This window comes from Coregonus clupeaformis, chromosome 20, assembly GCF_020615455.1.
Source record: "Coregonus clupeaformis isolate EN_2021a chromosome 20, ASM2061545v1, whole genome shotgun sequence".
Taxonomy (NCBI): Eukaryota; Metazoa; Chordata; class Actinopteri; order Salmoniformes; family Salmonidae; genus Coregonus; species Coregonus clupeaformis.
The window spans coordinates 45,391,661-45,409,981 of NC_059211.1; the positions used below are offsets into that span (position 1 = coordinate 45,391,661).

General features: G+C 46.6%; 1 protein-coding gene across 4 annotated transcripts in view; it reads right to left on the minus strand.

Annotated features, from left to right (window-relative positions):
* The window catches only part of LOC121533505 (transducin-like enhancer protein 1), a 51,654-nt gene that overhangs the window by 10,946 nt on the left and 22,387 nt on the right, over positions 1–18,321 (minus strand). The window contains exons 3-12 of one of the 4 annotated variants that reach the window (XM_041839500.2): positions 7,582–7,645; positions 6,531–6,575; positions 4,686–4,748; positions 4,209–4,250; positions 3,253–3,508; positions 2,982–3,043; positions 2,664–2,759; positions 2,473–2,517; positions 2,183–2,347; positions 1,441–1,570 (exon numbers count right to left, since the gene is read on the minus strand). In XM_041839500.2, coding sequence (XP_041695434.2) covers positions 1,441–1,570; positions 2,183–2,347; positions 2,473–2,517; positions 2,664–2,759; positions 2,982–3,043; positions 3,253–3,508; positions 4,209–4,250; positions 4,686–4,748; positions 6,531–6,575; positions 7,582–7,645 — 968 coding nt within the window. Of the gene's footprint in view, positions 1–1,440; positions 1,571–2,182; positions 2,348–2,472; positions 2,518–2,663; positions 2,760–2,981; positions 3,044–3,252; positions 3,509–4,145; positions 4,251–4,685; positions 4,749–6,530; positions 6,576–7,581; positions 7,646–18,321 lie in introns of all 4 variants that reach the window. The other 3 variants (XM_041839498.2, XM_041839499.2, XM_041839497.2) reach the window with 3 other exon arrangements.

The window sequence follows — 18,321 nt, forward strand, 5'->3', positions numbered from 1 at the left end:
AGTTACAGTTCATATAAGGAAATCAGTCAATTGAAATAAATAAATGAGGCTCTAATCTATGGATTTCACATGACTGGGCAGGGGAGCCAGGCCTAGCCAATCAGAATGAGTTTTCCCCACAAGACAAGACAGACTGAAATATTCCTCAGCACCACCCCCGCTCAGACGATCCTGAAGGTGAAGAATCCGGATGTGGAGGTCCTGGGCTGGCGTGGTTACACGTGGTCTGTGGTTGTGAGGCCGGTTGGACATACTGGCAAATTCTCTAAAACAACGTTGGAAGCAGCTTATGGTAGAGAAATGAATATGCAATTCTCTGGCAAAAGCTCTGGTGGGCATTCCTGCAGTCAGCATGCCAATTGCACGCTCCCTCAAAACTTGAGACATCTGTAGCATTGTGTTGTGTTACAAAACTGCACATTTTAGAGTGGCCTTTTATTGTCCCCAGCACAAGGTGCACCTGTGTAATGATCATGCGGTTTAATCAGCTTCTTGATATGCCACACCTGTCAGGTGGATGGATTATCTTGGCAAAGGAGAAATGCTCACTAACAGGGACGTAAACAAATTTGTGCACAAAATTTGAGAGAAATAGGCTTTTTGTGCGTCTGGAAAATGTATGGGATTTTTTATTTCAGCTCATGAAACATGGGACCAACACTTTACATGTTGCGTTTGTGTTTTTTGGAGCTTGCTGTATCTCGGGCTCTGTTGTAGTCACCTTGTTTCTGACACCTTTATCAGAATCCCACAGTTCTTAACTTTCTGACAGTACTAAGAATGTTTGTAGGATTCATAGTTTTGAAACCAAAATGTACTTTATGAGGGTAGTATACAATATTATGTGTTATTTAGAAAATGCCACCAGAGGGTGTCAGAGTTTAAGAGGTTTAACACAGTTAACACAGAGGAGTTCCTGTGGCAGCTCTGATCCTCTATGCAGGGTTCCACATCAAATTGGATCAAACACACAGCTCTCTTAGAACATCACCAGACCACTACTGCACTCTGCTGGCTGGTTTGCCACACTGCAGTGTGGAACCACTAGACTACATAGAGGGAGCTGCTGGGAGAAGAGTGATGCATTCCAATAGACTGAAGCAGCGTAATTATGAAACAGTTCAGTCACAGTCCTTCACCTCTCTTAATCTCGCTGTTTAAAGGCTCCCGTACAGCTCTCAACCTCACAGGCAGCAGGCAGACGCATCAGTTAACCCACATCAAGGGCAGTTTGGATAGCTCAGCTGGTTGGAGCGTGGTTTACCATTTTGATTCATGCCATGGACCACAGATACTGAATATAGATGGAAACTCAAGGCAGCTTCGGATAAAATTGTCTGGTAAATTATCATGGCTGGTATTGAAGACCCTTTAAAAACTTAGTGAAAACTGCAATGTAAATGCAATCCATGATCATGATGGTCTTGTGGTTGGTCTTACCCAGTGGGTCAATGCCAGGTTTGCCAGGGATGGGGCGGAACTGTGGGGGGGCACTGGGGCCGGGGGTGGAGGAGTCCTGGGAACTGTGGGGGGTGCCTGGCTTCATACCTGGGGTACTGGACTTCTCCCTCTGTTAGAGAAAAAGAGGGAGAAAGATGGAGGAGGGAGAGGGGGGGTGAAGAGAGAGAGAAAGAGAGCGAGAGAGATTGGGGGCGAGAGAGATGGGGAGAAAGGGAGATGGAGAGAGAGATGGAAAGAAGGAGTGAGAGAAAACGACAGTGTGAATGTGAGGGGGAGAGAGAGAGAAGGAGAGATAGTGTGATGTGAATGTGAGATGTCCTTCCATCACAGCTATCAGAGAGAGACTAGGTGCTAATACTGTGGAATTACATTAAGGACACCTAACATGAAGAAATCATTTGGAATGGATGTAATACTTAACAGATTACTTCTGTATCACTGCTGCTCTTTGTATCTAGAATAGTATATCTATGCTGAAGAAAGATCATGCCAAAGGAGATGTGGGTGTGTAGAAATGCAGTAATTCAGTAAGGCTCAGTAAGGCTCACATGGGACCGTGAGCATCCTTGACACTGCGTGTGAAGCTGAATCGAAAGATCATCACTGGAACTAAGTGTCTCTCACCATACATACAATCACTCATCTGACCCCGAGCATAACTGTATGAAACTGTGTGTGTGTCTCACAATAAATGTATGTAATGGACTGATCCTGAGCATACCGGCGGCTCCCGGTCCTTGCTGCGGGAGGGGGAGGCTTGGCTGCTGGAGGAGGCCAGGGAGGCGGGGCTGGCCTGGGGAGGGGCGTCTTTACGGGAGGGGGGCAGTTTGTCCAGGCCGTTTTCTCTGGACGAGTAGGAGTGCACACTGCGGGGGGACGAGGGGTCCTGCAGGGTCACAGAGAGGGGTGGTTAGTGCACCAGCCCCACAGTGTTTCTCTCATCAATCTGAATCAGTCAATTATCAGAGTAAATTTGGGTGTGGACTGAGGCGCAGAGATGGGCCAACTCACCTCATCCACCACCAAATTATCATCACTCTTATCCGCATCACTGCCCTGCAATCAAAATGTGGGTTTTAGTTAAAAATAGAACACCACACACACACCTGTGTACATGCCTGCGCACACACACAAATTAACAAATTACTGAATGAATATGACACAAACAATTGGTAATCAACTCAGCATGGTAGCATACTAACATAATCTGTCATGAACTCCTTCTCGTCAGCTTTCCTCTTCTTCCCATTGCTGAGGTAGTCTGCTGAACGACCCTTATCCCCGTTGGACATAGAGCTCTGAGGGGACGGAGGGGGGAAAGGAAGGAGGAGGAAGAGATAATGAGGTATAAATCATATCAACTTCATAACCACCCCGACTAAATGTGATGGAAAAATCACACCGCATCGACTGGGGTTCAGTGCCCGTGAGGGGGCTAGAGGATGGAGGTGTAGTATGGTGTACTGTACTATGTTGTAGTGTACTTGGGTGTAGGGAACTTGGGAGTATAGTGTACTCACCGGTCCAGCCTCACGGTCTACGTCCATGATGGACAGCATCGCCCCGCGTCCCCGCAGCCAGCCAAAACAGAGCAAACACAATACAGCATGACTATCACCATTCTCACAAACACACAGCTAAAAACATGCCTCAGCCCATCCCAACCTCACATAGACCAACCACAACTACTCTAATCCCAACCAAAACCTAAACCAACTCTCCCCATCCAGCCTAACCCAAACCTGGCCAACCTAATCTCCCTTCTCCCATCATCCCCGTCCCAGCCCATACCTCTGTGGTGCTCTGCGGCGGCTGCAGCAGCGGCAGCCTCCATGTGGGCCCTCTCGTGGCCCTCTTTGGCAGCCAGCTGGGCCCCTAGGGCCCCGGACAGGGCCAGCAGGCCGGACCCTCCGCCCAGCGCCAGGCCAGGGTGAGGGAGGCCCCCAGGGTGGGGCCCCATTTGCAGGCCCTGCAGGCCCTGCAGACCCTGGAGACCCTGCAGACCCTGGGCCACGTGCTGAGAGAGGTGCTGCGCCTGCAGCTGTTGCTGGAGGGAGGAGAGAGGAGAGAGAGAAAACAAGTCAGGGGTTGAGTTGTGGTCTACTGGGTTAGAGGTGGACTGGACGGACGGACGGACGGATGGGGGGGGGGCTGAAGGGAGAGGTATACAGAGAGGGGTGTCACAGAGAAGGGTGTCTCCATTGATGGAGGAGCCCATGCATGGTGCCATCCAAAATGGAGCGCGAGTGGAGGGAAGGAGCGCCTCCCTAGGAGAGAGAAGACTGCCACAAAATCAAACCATGGAGTGCATGGTTGGAATGATGTGAAGGCAAGAAAACCATAATTGTATTATTTTTCGTTTTTCATTTAATACAAAATAATTGACTTTTTCAGATAACACTGAAATACGATTAGGGGGGAGGGAAAGAAACTTAATTCCTCTGGTTTGATGAGGCCATGAGTTGTCTCGGTTGTGCAGACACACAGATAGTGTCATCTTTCATCTCTCCTTCTCTTCTCTCTCTCCGTTTCCTAACAGTCTCATCTCAACCTGTTCCAGTTAGGCCCGCACTACGTGACCAATTTGTGTGTGTGTGTGCTGGGAGGAGGGGGAATTGGCTATCCACAGAAAACACAAACAAAAGAGCCAAAATAAAGACGTATGAGAGGATGAAGGTACACACTGTATGAGGTAGAGGGGGGAGTCCACGTACCCCTATAGACGCATTTAACTCCCCCATAGTCACCTGCTTGGCGCGCTCCATGGCCTGGACCACCTGCTGTTGGTGCTGTGGGACAAACCAAGGTAACAGTGAACTTGAAAGGAAAGGTCGGAATTTTAACATGCTTTATAAATTCAATAATAATACTTTCAAGACCACTATTACAGCAATTGGTATAAAGTATGTACATGTTTAGGAGGACCAAGTCTTGAAGGAATAACAGTCATGCTTTGAAGCTCCATAAGGGTTCATGTCACTGTGTAAATGTGTGTGCCTGCTGCATAGTAGTATGTCAATGTTTTACTGTGAGTTATTGGTTACTAGGAGCATGCATGTGCACGCCTGAGGGGGTGGGTGGCTGTCAGAGAGATACTGAATGTGTTACTGATGTCTTAATATGCATGACCGTGTGTGTGTGTATCTGTCTGTGTTTGATTTGCGGTGTGTGTGTGCATGTCTATGTTTGATTTGCAGTGTGTGTGTGTCTTCAGGTGATCTCACCTCCTGTGACAGGAAAGGGATGAGCTGGGCACAGATCACATTCAGCCGCTTGGCGATCTCTGTCTGCAAAAACAAATAGGGATTGTGCGTGAGGACACTGTGTGTGTGAGGACACTGTGTGTGTGTGAGGACACCGTGTGTGTGCTCATCAAAGCAACACACACACCAGAACCTGAGCAGGTCTGGTTGCGAGGGCCAGTGTGGTAAATATTTTAGCTCCTCACATTTGGTCCATGCAAACCTAAACACTGCCAAGAAGCCCGGCTAAAATATTCATGGCCAGTATCTAATGTGACCGCCCATCCCAGAGTGTGTGTGTGTGTGTGTGTGTGTGTGTGTGGCTACCTACTGGGGGTCAGTGGGCATCTGCCAGCTCTTCCTCCCTCCCTTCCTCCCTCCTCCTCCTCATCTCACTACCATTAGTGAAGTAATCAAGCCTACACACTCTGCCATGTGTTGTATCAGAACCCCCCCCACACACACACACACACCCCACCAGTAATGATATGCATGCAGAGATCATGATGACAACATCATTATGACCGGGGGCCATTTTCCTGCTGACAGCTAGCCTCTGCTGTACCGTCTCCCCCTTCTCTCGCCCCGGCCAGGCGACACAGCCCCACACACATCACACCATTCTCTACCAACTGATTTGTTGACACTGTGGTGACCTCCCACCCCCCTCCTCCTTCACACTCTTCCTCCTCTCCCTTCTTCCTCTTGCCTCTGCTCATCTCGTCCCCCCTCCTCTACCCTCATCCTCTTCCCTCTATTCTGCAGACAGGAAGTGCAGACCCCCCCACTTCCTCTGCCACCCCCCACCCTTCAGCACTCTCCTCCATAAATCCATCAGCGCCCTCACCAGGGAAACACAATGATTTCTTGTTAGAGAACGCCAACTACTAAATGACATCTTCAGGAGAGAGGGAGCCAGGGAGATCGGAGAGAAGGGCAGGGTGGGGGGTGGGGGAGAGAGCGAAAAAAAAACTAGAGACCGTGAGCAAGGGAGAGCGCAAGAGAACGAGGATAAATAGGGGAGTACAAAATGAGAGAGGGAAATGAAAAGAAGAGAAGGAGGCGGGGGAGGCTCTTGTGCCGTTGAGGAAATGAAAGCCAATGAGGCAGGATGCACGAGGAGGAGGAGGAGGAGGAGGGGGAGTGAGAGGGAGAGAAAGAAAGAGACGGAGAGAAGGAAGGAGGAGGAGGAGGGGGGCAGGGTGATTCGTGTGGCTTGTCAAAAGCAGAGCGATTGAGATGGCAAAACGAAGGGAGAGAGCAGACGCTCTGAAGGCAGTGACCTGATTTAAAAGTGAAATTCAGCAAGGACTGTATGTCTGCAGGAGAGAGGGATGAAGAGGGAGAAACAGGATGGGGTGTCAAGGAAAGACAGAGGCACGGGGGGGGTATGATAGAAAGAAGGCGAGAAATAGAGAGAGGAGAGGGGTTATATAGAAATGAAAGTATAAGGGAGATAAGGATAGAGACAGAGGAGGTTATAGCGAAAGAGAGATAAAGGGATAGAGGGAGGGATAGAGGGAGGAGGAGGGTAAAGTCGGCAGTGGTAATAGACAGGATTTATGAGGGGAGAAAATAGGATGTTCCAGCTGCTTTGGGAAGGAAGGGCACATCTCTCGTCTCGCCTGTCTAGAAATATGAATTCGGTTTGCAGATCCTATTAATGCATCAGCAGCACAGTGCCATGGGTCCATCATGGGTGGATTAGCATTTTGTGCTGGAGGCCAGTTCACTAGATTCTCCCATCAGCATAGCATACATACATTACTCATCTAGACCCAGGTCGACTAGAGAGGGAGGGAGGTTAGATTGGGAGGTTGGACTCACCTGTTTGTGCATTTCAATATTAAGGCCGTAGGACATCTCGTAATACTGTAAAAGAGAGACGGAAATTGATGGTTGTACATTTGCATATATGCAGATCTACGAGAAAATAAAAAAAACATTCAATGCTGGATGAGTGGGCGAGTCGATTTGTTCGCTTTTATTCATTTATTTAATGACCTCAGCTCTGGGCTATGCCAACCTGGCATGTGAGCACAGAGATGGTGGTGGTGTCAATCACTCGGTTCAGAGCAAGGATGGAAAATCGTCGTCGGCCAGAGCAGAAGCCATTTGAAAAAATAGACGTTGTAGTGTGACATTCTGACATGCCATTTTCAGCAGGGTTGGTTAAGGAGTAAAAATTGAGGGGTTTGACAGCTAGGTAGAAGAAATTAAGAAATGGCAGCGCTGAGAGCTGTTTGATGCAGAAGTGTGTGTGTGTGTGTGTGTTCAATAAAAAGGCCCTTCCTGATGGCTGGCTGTTGTGTTCTGCCGCTGTGCCAAGATTCAGAGCTGTTGCTAGGCGACTTGCAGACTCCAAAATTCAGAGCCAAAAAGAAGAGAGAAATGGGTGGAGATGTATGCCAAGCGCCAGGCTGTGCCAGGCTGCCACATAGCTCCTTTTGCCACAGTGGGCACTGGGCAACACACAGTCAGCTGTGGTTAGGGCCTTCTCTGATCATAGTCTCGGATGAACGCTGCCAGGAATGTGGAGGATTACCCATATCAGAGCTGGAGACAACACACACAAACACAATGTAATATGTGCGTGTTTGCGTGTGTGTGTGTGCGCTCGCGCACATGTGTGGTCCATGTGGTTTCCAGTGGGTGTGATGTGTAATCCCTTGCCAGATACTGGCATGAGTGGTGTAGTGTAGTCAACAGACAGCTGGCTGTGTGTTACCCGAGAGAGAGTTGTCTTGTCTGTCTGCTCTGTCTGGGAAAGCAACACAATGGATCTCAACTCTTCTCCTGCAGAAATGAATCATCAGCATGGTGTTCGTTAGAAAACCCAAGGATGTGGATGGGGAGTGTGTGTTCTTGCGGGTCTCACCATGACGTAGTGTCTCTGGATCTCAGTCTTCTCGGTGGCCAGTTTCTCACACTCCATCTTCAGGCTGTAGGAAAGAGGAGTTTAGATTTAGAAGAGGGCAGATACTCTATATCATAATACTGTTCAGATTTTTTCAGATTCATACAATACATCTAAAAAAAGTTGCCCGATACACAGACAGAGCCTGAAATATACAAACATTAACACAAACAAACACGTCCATATTTAGTAGGCAGTGCAGACACATGCAGCTAGATTTGTCCCAGAAAAGATAGGATTGGGCTGGTGACAGGACATTATCGCTTCAGAGCACACCAGGAATAGATGAGCTCACGCTTAGCACTTGACACCAAGCCAGAACAGACCAGGCAAGCTAGGACCAAGGTCTCCCAGGACCAAGGTGTCATAGAAGGGCAGGGATGCGACACGCCTCTCCCTCCCTATCCATCCCTCCTCCCTCCACCTTCCAATCACCCTCCCTTTCTATCTGTCCCTTCCCTCCATTTGGCCATCTGTCAATCTGTCTGACCCCTCCTCTCTCCCTCCATATGTCCTTGCCAAGTCACCATGTGACCATGTCCCACCAAAGCACCCCAGGAATCCTGAGCCCAGCACGCACACAGCCCTCCTTTAAAAAGGAAATATTCACCCATTTTGAATGTTATATTGTTTTTGTGCATCTCTGCATGATGTTCTATCGATTCCCAGGGTCAATTCATGTTTATCAGAGCTATTGCCGTTCAAGCAGGCAGAAATTCAGCCGATATGACGTAGCATTGCGATAAAGCAGCTCTCACTACACTGGAAGTTAATAGAAAACGTCTATCATGCACGTCAGATTTCAATACTGGCCGATATCATAATAATAATAATATGCCATTTAGCAGACACTTTTATCCAAAGCGACTTACAGTCATGCGTGCATACATTTTTTTTTTTTTGTGTATGGGTGGTCCCGGGGATCGAACCCACTACCTTGGCGTTACAAGCGCCGTGCTCTACCAGCTGAGCTACAGAGGACCACATCATAATGCAGCAGGTTGTCTTCTCTCGAACGAGGCATTGATCATATTTTTGCAATATTCCTACCTCGAGAAATGTGTCATTTAACAGAGGGTCCACCACATTTCTCTTATTTGTCTGCCTCTTCAGTCCAGACTGCATGGTGCCGTTGCGAATGTCAGACTCCACTCTGCGAGGCACATCGACCTGCAGGTTGAACATGCTAAGATTGTAGACTCCTAAATTGATAGCTGTAAAATCGCCTAAACAAACTGCAACTAACTACTTCATATGTCGATATTTACTTAGGTATTATTGTGTGTAGCTACGTTTGCTAGCTAGCCAGCCCATAGAGAGTGCATTGCATTGTGGGTTTTGTAGGCGACTTGAGCTGCAACAGATTTCCACAATGATTTTCACATGTTGCTACCAACCTTATTATAATGACAAAATGAAACATTTGTTCACAAAAAATAATTGTTCTCACATATTGTTATCTAACACTGTAAATTATAGGAATTAGTGGTTTTGGGTGGATTTTTCCTTTAAGGAACCAGCCAGTCAGCCAACAGCTCCCTCCCCTGCGTCCTTTACACACAGACACACACACCCCCCTCCATTCTCCTCTCCACCCTTCCCCTGGGCTGTATTTCACCCCGGTGCCACGCTGCTGACTTGTTTGCGTGCAGCAGATTTATGCGGGGGAGAGCAGCGAGGGCCTGGGAAATTAGAATATGATTAATACTGCAACATTACCAGGCTGCAACAGGTAATAACAGCACATCCGCTCCCCTTCAGAAGGCCTGCACTGCCGCCCATAATTGACTCATTTATCACCGCCAGGGAGGGAGGGGGAGGTGGGGGTGGTGGAGCTGGGGGGAGGAGACAAGAGGGGGAGGAGACGGGGGATGGAGGGAGGAAGGCAGAAAGCTCAGGGGATTACATTTATTCCCCTTGATAGATTTTATTACAGTGGAATTGCCGCTCTGCAGAAGTAACCTATGGCAGGATTTCTGAGAAGTGACGATTCTATCTGTATCTGTTCACCTAGACCTGGGCATCTCGGAAGGGTGACTTTCCTCACGGTGTGTGGAGGGGAAACATGCCAACACTGACGATACATCCAAACACTAGGCTTGGGCGGTATACCGTATACCGGGGTATTTGGAAATAGCCACGGGATGGTTTTTCAATTCCATCAATACTATTTCTTAGAAGTTTTTCTATAAATGTTAATATTTTTAGCTACTTTCCGATACCTGCAGTAAACCTGTGCAATACATTAGGATATCAAGCACATCACGTTCTTCATTTCACCGGTCACATTATTTTACATTATGAAGCTTATGATAGTTCCCCAGAACAGGTGAGCCAGTCACGTTTGTTTGTAAATAGCACAACAGAAGAAAGCGGGAGCAGGTGAGTCCAGCTCCCTCAAATCTGTGGCATTGTGTTGTGTGACAAAACTGCACATTTTAGAGTGGCCTTTTATTTTCCCCAGCACAGGGTGCACCTGTGTAATGATCATGCTGTTTAATCAGCTTCTTGATATGCCACACCTGTCAGGTGGATGGATTATCTTGACAAAGGAGAAATGCTCACTAACAGGGGTGTAAACAAATGTGTGCAAAAATTGGAGATAGATTCGCTTTTTGTGCGGGGATCTTTTATTTCAGCTCATGAAACATGGGACCAACACTTTACATGTTGCGTTTATATTTTTGTTCAGTATAGCTTCATTTTCATCAGATGACAACGGAAGTAGCTCAGTTGGTAGAGCATGGCGCTTGCAACGCCAGGGTTGTGGGTTCGTTTCCCACGGGGGGCCAGTATGAAAGTGCAATACTATTTGGCTGGAAGCTACACAATTTAAAAAAAAAGGTATTTTTTGCAAAAACGATGCATGGCCATCATATTGCTGATGTTTATCATAAAGAATGTAGCCAGCTACATTTCCTAATGTTTTCCTTAAAGTTAATCTTGCATTTAACCAGAGAAAAGTGGCTACACATCAGTCAGAGTGCGGTCTGCTGATAGAGAGAGTGAGAGAACGAGAGAGAATGAGAGACAGAGCGAGGGAGGGAGAGAGAGAACGAGAGGGAGAGAGAGAACGAGAGAGTGAGCAAGAACGAGCGAGTGAGATAGGAAGAGAGGGATAGAGATAGGAAGAGAGAGGGAGATAGATAGATAGGAAGAGAGAGCGAGAGATGATGGGAGCCTGCTACGTAGCATCGTCCTCTGCTCTCCTCATCTCTCCCTCACGGTGACAGCAGATAAGATAATCGTCGGAATGCGCTACAAATCTGCAGCCTGCCACCACTCAGACAGCTCTGTCAGCAGAGCACCATTACCCCACGCACATACGATTACACAGAGGCATGTTCACTGCACACACACTCCCTCACAGGCACACTAGTACAGGACTGCCCAACCCTGCTCCTGGAGAGCTACCGTCCTGTACATTTTTGCTCCAACCCTAATCTAGCACACCTGATTCTAATAATTAGCAGGTTGATAAGATGAATCAGGTTAGTAACACCTGGGGTTGGAGCGAAAACCTACAGGAGGGTAGCTCTCCAGGAACAGGGTTGGGCAACCCTGCACTAGTGTATTGCAGAATACTTTGTATGGCTGGCTCCACTGGGTGTCAGAGCTATAGTAGCAGGTGACTAATGACTATGCTAAATCTGTGCAACGTCTCCTTCTCACCACCCTCTACCCACACACCTGCATGGTGTTAATTAGGCCATGCAATGGAACATGTGTGAAAACGTCTTGCAATGGAGAATGAAAATTTGCCTTTCTTATTGGATGAGTTCAGGTAGTCTTTCCCCGTTGCAGTCCACTCTTGAAAGTTAAAAGTTGTTTACTCTTGAAAGTCAGTCATTGCATGCCTTAGAGAGCCATTTATAACTCAGAAATGTCCAGATCAACTAGCCCATGTCAGCTAATGTTTTTTTCGCCCATTGATTTTGTTGTAATGTTTGAGTCACTAAAATTTCACATGAACACACATAAGACAATAGCAAAATGTGTAGAATAGCAGGATTTAAGAAGGGGGGAGGTTCCCCAATGCTGGAAGGGGAGCCTGAGTGAAAACGTTTGGGAACCCCTGTTCTAGAGCATCACGTATTGACAGAAGATAAGCTGGATGTAGGCCTATCTAATTATAGTCACGTTGACTAACAAATAGCCTACCAAATGTCGGAAATTATAAGCAGAAAAATATCTAAATGATGCTTAAACGTTAAATTTTTCGCAAACCCTGTAAAAATTTTAAAAAATTGCTCCGCCGTCCCTGCGCTCACACACACCAGCAAACCACCAAGTGTAACCTTTCATCATCACCCAATAGTGCACACACTAAACAAGAGCTTATTCAGATTGACGAAAGTTGGAAGAGAGGCATTGGGACAAAATGGCAATTTACATGTACACAAAGTTTTCAATTTACATTTGCAATAGAATGTCCCAGGCCGAGGGTTCAGATGACTTTCTAGGCTTCGCAGCTCTGATGTACCATAAATATCACAGCTAGTTAGCCACTAAGCATGCAAATTATTCAACTACAGTGGGGAAAAAAAGTATTTAGTCAGCCACCAATTGTGCAAGTTCTCCCACTTAAAAAGATGAGAGAGGCCTGTAATTTTCATCATAGGTACACGTCAACTATGACAGACAAAATGAGGAAAAAAAATCCAGAAAATCACATTGTAGGATTTTTTATGAATTTATTTGCAAATTATGGTGGAAAATAAGTATTTGGTCAATAACAAAAGTTTCTCAATACTTTGTTATATACCCTTTGTTGGCAATGACACAGGTCAAACGTTTTCTGTAAGTCTTCACAAGGTTTTCACACACTGTTGCTGGTATTTTGGCCCATTCCTCATGCAGATCTCCTCTAGAGCAGTGATGTTTTGGGGCTGTCGCTGGGCAACACGGACTTTCAACTCCCTCCAAAGATTTTCTATGGTGTTGAGATCTGGAGACTGGCTAGGCCACTCCAGGACCTTGAAATGCTTCTTACAAAGCCACTCCTTCGTTGCCCGGGCGGTGTGTTTGGGATCATTGTCATGCTGAAAGACCCAGCCACGTTTCATCTTCAATGCCCTTGCTGATGGAAGGAGGTTTTCACTCAAAATCACATGATACATGGCCCCATTCATTCTTTCCTTTACACGGATCAGTCGTCCTGGTCCCTTTGCAGAAAAACAGCCCCAAAGCATGATGTTTCCACCCCCATGCTTCACAGTAGGTATGGTGTTCTTTGGATGCAACTCAGCATTCTTTGTCCTCCAAACACGACAAGTTCTATTTTGGTTTCATCTGACCATATGACATATGACATTCTCCCAATCCTCTTCTGGATCATCCAAATGCACTCTAGCAAACTTCAGACGGGCCTGGACATGTACTGGCTTAAGCAGGGGGACACGTCTGCACTGCAGGATTTGAGTCCCTGGCGGCGTAGTGTGTTACTGATGGTAGGCTTTGTTACTTTGGTCCCAGCTCTCTGCAGGTCATTCACTAGGTCCCCCGTGTGGTTCAGGGATTTTTGCTCACCATTCTTGTGATCATTTTGACCCACGGGGTGAGATCTTGCGTGGAGCCCCAGATCGAGGGAGATTATCAGTGGTCTTGTATGTCTTCCATTTCCTAATAATTGCTCCCACAGTTGATTTCTTCAAACCAAGCTGCTTACCTATTGCAGATTCAGTCTTCCCAGCCTGGTGCAGGTCTACGATTTTGTTTCTGGTGTCCTTTGTCAGCTCTTTGGTCTTGGCCATTGTGGAGTTTGGAGTGTGACTGTTTGAGGTTGTGGACAGGTGTCTTTTATACTGATAACAAGTTCAAACAGGTGCCATTAATACAGGTAACGAGTGGAGGACAGAGGAGCCTCTTAAATAAGAAGTTACAGGTCTGTGAGAGCCAGAAATCTTGCTTGTTTGTAGGTGACCAAATACTTATTTTCCACCACAATTTGCAAATAAATTCATTAAAAATCCTACAATGTGATTTTCAGGATTTTTATTTCTCAATTTGTCTGTCATAGTTGACGTGTACCTATGATGAAAATTACAGGCCTCTCTCATCTTTTTAAGTGGGAGAACTTGCACAAATGGTGGCTGACTAAATACTTTTTTTCCCCCACTGTAGCTAGCTATGCGAGCAATTTTTCATGCATCTACCATATTACTCTTGATTAATGCAACAAAACCATATTACACTCTTGAATGTAATGCAACAATTCACAAGCATGTACAGACATTTAAATGGTTTGTTTTCTTGTCCATGCACTCATTCATTTAGCTGCAAGACAGTAACACAGCCAAAGTGGCACAGCTGCTAGCTAAGTAACGTTAGCTAACAACCTTTGCTTCATCAAGTAGCTAACTTCAGCATTGTAAAAATGAACATTTACCGCTTTCATACGAATATAAAAGTACAGTAACGTTATAAATTAAAATGCCATTTAGCAGACGCTTTTATCCAAAGCGACTTACAGTCATGTGTGCATACATTTTTACGTATGGGTGGTCCCGGGGATCGAACCCACTACCCTGGCGTTACAAGCGCAATGCTCTACCAATTGAGCTACAGAGGACCACTCATATTATACAGAGCTAGGTAGCAAACTAAACAAAATATCTGCATCTTCCTCACATACTAAACTTAGCTAAATTCTGTTTACACTGCCCTGCTTGGAGGGGGGTAATTGTCAGGAGAGTGTTGTGCGTGACCTCTGGAGGTAGCGGTCGAGGTGTGACAAGTTCGCAAGTTTACATTACAGTAAAAGGTCTACGCAAGGGTATTTTCTCTGAATCTCTGGGCAATTGCTCGTAGTGAGAAGAGGCCCAAAGCTGCGATTTCGACACACAATAGCATAGTAACCCCAAACAGACCCCTCCCTGTTCTCTGTACTAACCAGCATGTGTGAGTTTACAGTAAAGATAATGTGTGTGTGTATGTACGCACACACACTAGAAGCTAGTTTACTGTAAAGACTGTCCTTTTATGACTACATGCCCACAGAACCACACCCGCATTAAAGCTCATTTAAGCGCCAACCAGTAACCAGTAACCACCCCACCACAAACACATGCTCAGTCACTAGGATTGCAAAATTCCAATAAATTCACCCAGAAATCCTGGTTGGAGGATTCCGGATTTCCTGCTTATTCCCTTCTGATTGTGTGAGTCCTCCATCCGGGATTTAGGGAAAACCAGAGAATTTATTAAAAGGCCGGATTTTTAACAGCTAAACTGCTTGCTGTGATTATACACATGGATTGGAGGTTTACTAACGCGTTAGTTCTAGTTTGTTGACTACCGGTATAACGTTAATATGGTGACAACGATGTAGGCGTGTAGCGGTTATGTTATGAAGGTTTGGCTTTTGAGAGGTTTTTGCGCCTGGTCACAGACAGCTGTTGTGTCGTGAACTGAAGTCCACAAGCTAAGGGAAAAGGTGAGAGGAGGAGAGCGCATAGATGCGAGAAGGAATTACACAATGAGCGAAGTGATGATGCTGTATGTGGCTGCTATGAAAGTGAAATGTGTGTGCGGGTGATCAGGGGTGTATTCATTCCGCCGATTGTTGCTAAACGTTTCTTAAACAGAAGCAAACTGAACAAAACAGGGAGGGACCTACCTGAATATGTCCAATATAAACTATTTTTAGTTGCAAAACAGAACTGTTTGGACAAATCACCCCAGGGCCCGGTTTCCCAAAAGCATCTTAAGGTTAAGTTCATCGTTAGAACCATAGGATCCTAAAATTACCTTAGCCTTAAGATGCTTTTGTGATACCCAGATCCCAGATCAGCTAGATGCGGGCAAGAGTGTGCAAGGCGGTATTGAATGCGTCACTGTCTGTCACCTTGATTACTCCAATTGGTCTCTCGACCTGTGCACCTACATTATAAACATTCATTTGTAGGCTAGGTTGTAGCAACTTCATGATGGGCAAAGGGCAAATTCGAGTATCATTTAGTAGTCTAAACCTATCGATGTTACATTGAGCTGGGTAAATGGAATATGAATGACAGTCATCCAATATGTTGTGATAGAAAAAAGGCCATGCTCATGACATTTTTTTGTCCTCCCTAATCTTAAACAGCACCGACCGCCAATGACATAAACCCAATGTTCCATCTGCTCAACACAGACGGCTACACAAACACAAATACATTGTGTTGTTTTGAGCACAGTCCTGGTATCAAACAGTGTAATACTTGCAGAGCAGTAGTGTGTGTTCGAGTGTTCTCCGAGTGGCAGCATGTTAACATTCTGAGAGCCTCTCCTTCACTCCAGACCTAAATACAAAACAACAACACACTTACTAGGCTACATGTGGGCCTACGCTGCTGTTCATATGGAAACGATTTCTGTGTCACACATTCCCAATTCACGACCGACCAGTGTGTGTAAAGAGAGAGAATTACTGTAATAAGAGCTTCATGTGTCAGCAGCTCCTCACTGTCTCCCTCCAGTCTGCTGATTAGAGGTTGTTTAAAGAGCAGCTGCAGAACACACACAGTGCACACACACACACACACACACACACACACACACAACTAACTTGGCAGGCACAAACAAGTATACTTCATGCAGTAACGTGACAGCAGTACAATAGGCAACCCATCTAGCTATGTTTAATTAATGTATTCCTCTTCTATAAAGGTCCACATATCTAGTATCACACACACATACAGAAAGAGATCCACGTACAGAATCACACAAAGACAGAGTGAGACACGCGCACACACACACACACACACCAGGATAGCCACAAACACACAGCTCATCACTCCTAATCCCTATACCTCCGTTTCTTTCCTGCCTCCTAATCCATCTAAGCAACAGCAATCAGGCTCCAGCCACGATCAATACTAACTGAAGCCCTGCTATTTCTAGCCCAGATCTGTGTGTGAGGCTGCGTTTAGCTTGTCTGTCTATCTGTGTGTGTGTGTGTGTGTGTGTGTGTGTGTGTGTGTGTGTGTGTGTGTGTGTGTGTGTGTGTGTGTGTGTGTGTGTGTGTGTGTCTGTGTGTGCACGCCATGTGTTTTACCTAGAGTAAGTCTGATTAGTCTGTCAGTAATAGGCAAGTGTGTGTTCATGAGATCCTCTGTGGGGAGAGACCTGCAGCTTGCCTGTGTCTGCTGAGGGAGGCTAAGCAGTTCACCCCTAACCCAATAGACTGGTGTCTTACCATAACATGCTTTGCATAACACTTTGCTTGTGGCTCGCTGCCATAGAATGCTATAGTAGAATCTAGAATCTGCCACAGAATGCAATCTATAGTTGGAAGATAATGGATTCAGTGTTAATCCAGCAAGCTTGGTTGTTGCCAAATAATATTTTGTGTTATTAATGCTTCAGATGTTTTATGACAGGTGCAGGGAGAGCGGTGCTACGAGGAACAGGGCTGCTGCCTGACCAGGCCAGTGTTCTGGCTCGGAGACTGTTGTTGGACTGTGGTGTGATACTGTGATTGGGCCGGCTGCTGAGTGCCAGCGGTGATGGTCGTAGTGCGATCCAGAGGTATGTCTGGAATCAGCCAGGCCCGTTTGAACGCTGGCCCGCTGTTTGTACGGCGAGCCTTTGAGCCGGTGCTGGAAGCTGGGGGCTTGGTGGGGAGAGGTGGGGGGAAAGGGGGACATACAATAGGAGTTAGCTGGGGGAGGGGTTGGAATAGCTCATTCTGGCTGGTCGAATCAAAGTGGGGGACTGTGTGAAGGTGTGCCAAGAGAACAGAGGGAGGCAGAGCAGAGCAGGCTGGAAGGCTGGGAGTCAGGCTGAGACGCAACAGCCAGCTAGAGTCCCACAGTCAAAGCCATTCAGGCCTTCTCTGGCTACATTCCTCAACATCAGAGCACACATCAAACACACAGATACAGAGACATACAGGAAGACACACACATCAAACACACACACACACTGATACAGACACACACATTTCTGTATTGTTGTGAAGTCTCAATCTTCTGAAACTCCTTCCCCCAACAACAGAGTGCCAGCCCACTCCCAACGCCCAGCAAACTACGCCAGGAAAACCCGCAGCCAAAAAAACTTGCAAAGCCTTGAAACCCATAAACACGTAGAAAGACTCATGTTACATTTCATCTACAAACTAAAGGATGAAGAAAGCCTATGAGCCTCCATCCATTGTTGTGGTTCCCTCGGTTTCCTTTCCCCGGCCCCCTTTCTCCAATGTACTTTGCTGTCTCTCTCTCACCTCACATCTCCTTCCTCCCCCTTAGAAAAAGCTGAGGTCTGTGGGCATTGTAGAACGGATCTAGTATATAACCAACCCACTTTTGCTTCTTGTCATGGAAGCCTAATAAGATGTTAAGCAGCTCTCCAACCACTGGTGGCCCCTGTAAACTACATAAGCTAGCAGAGAGAGAGAGAGAGAGAGAGAGAGAGAGAGAGAGAGAGAGAGAGAGAGAGAGAGAGAGAGAGAGAGAGAGAGAGAGAGAGAGAGAGAGAGAGAGAGAGAGAGAGAGAGAGAGAGAGAGAGAGAGAGAGAGAGAGAGAGAGAGAGAGAGAGAGAGAGAGAGAGAGAGAGAGAGAGAGAGAGAGAGAGAGAGAGAGAGAGAGAGAGAGAGAGAGAGAGAGAGAGAGAGAGAGAGAGAGAGAGAGAGAGAGAGAGAGAGAGAGAGAGAGAGAGAGAGAGAGAGAGAGAGAGAGAGAGAGAGAGAGAGAGAGAGAGAGAGAGAGAGAGAGAGAGAG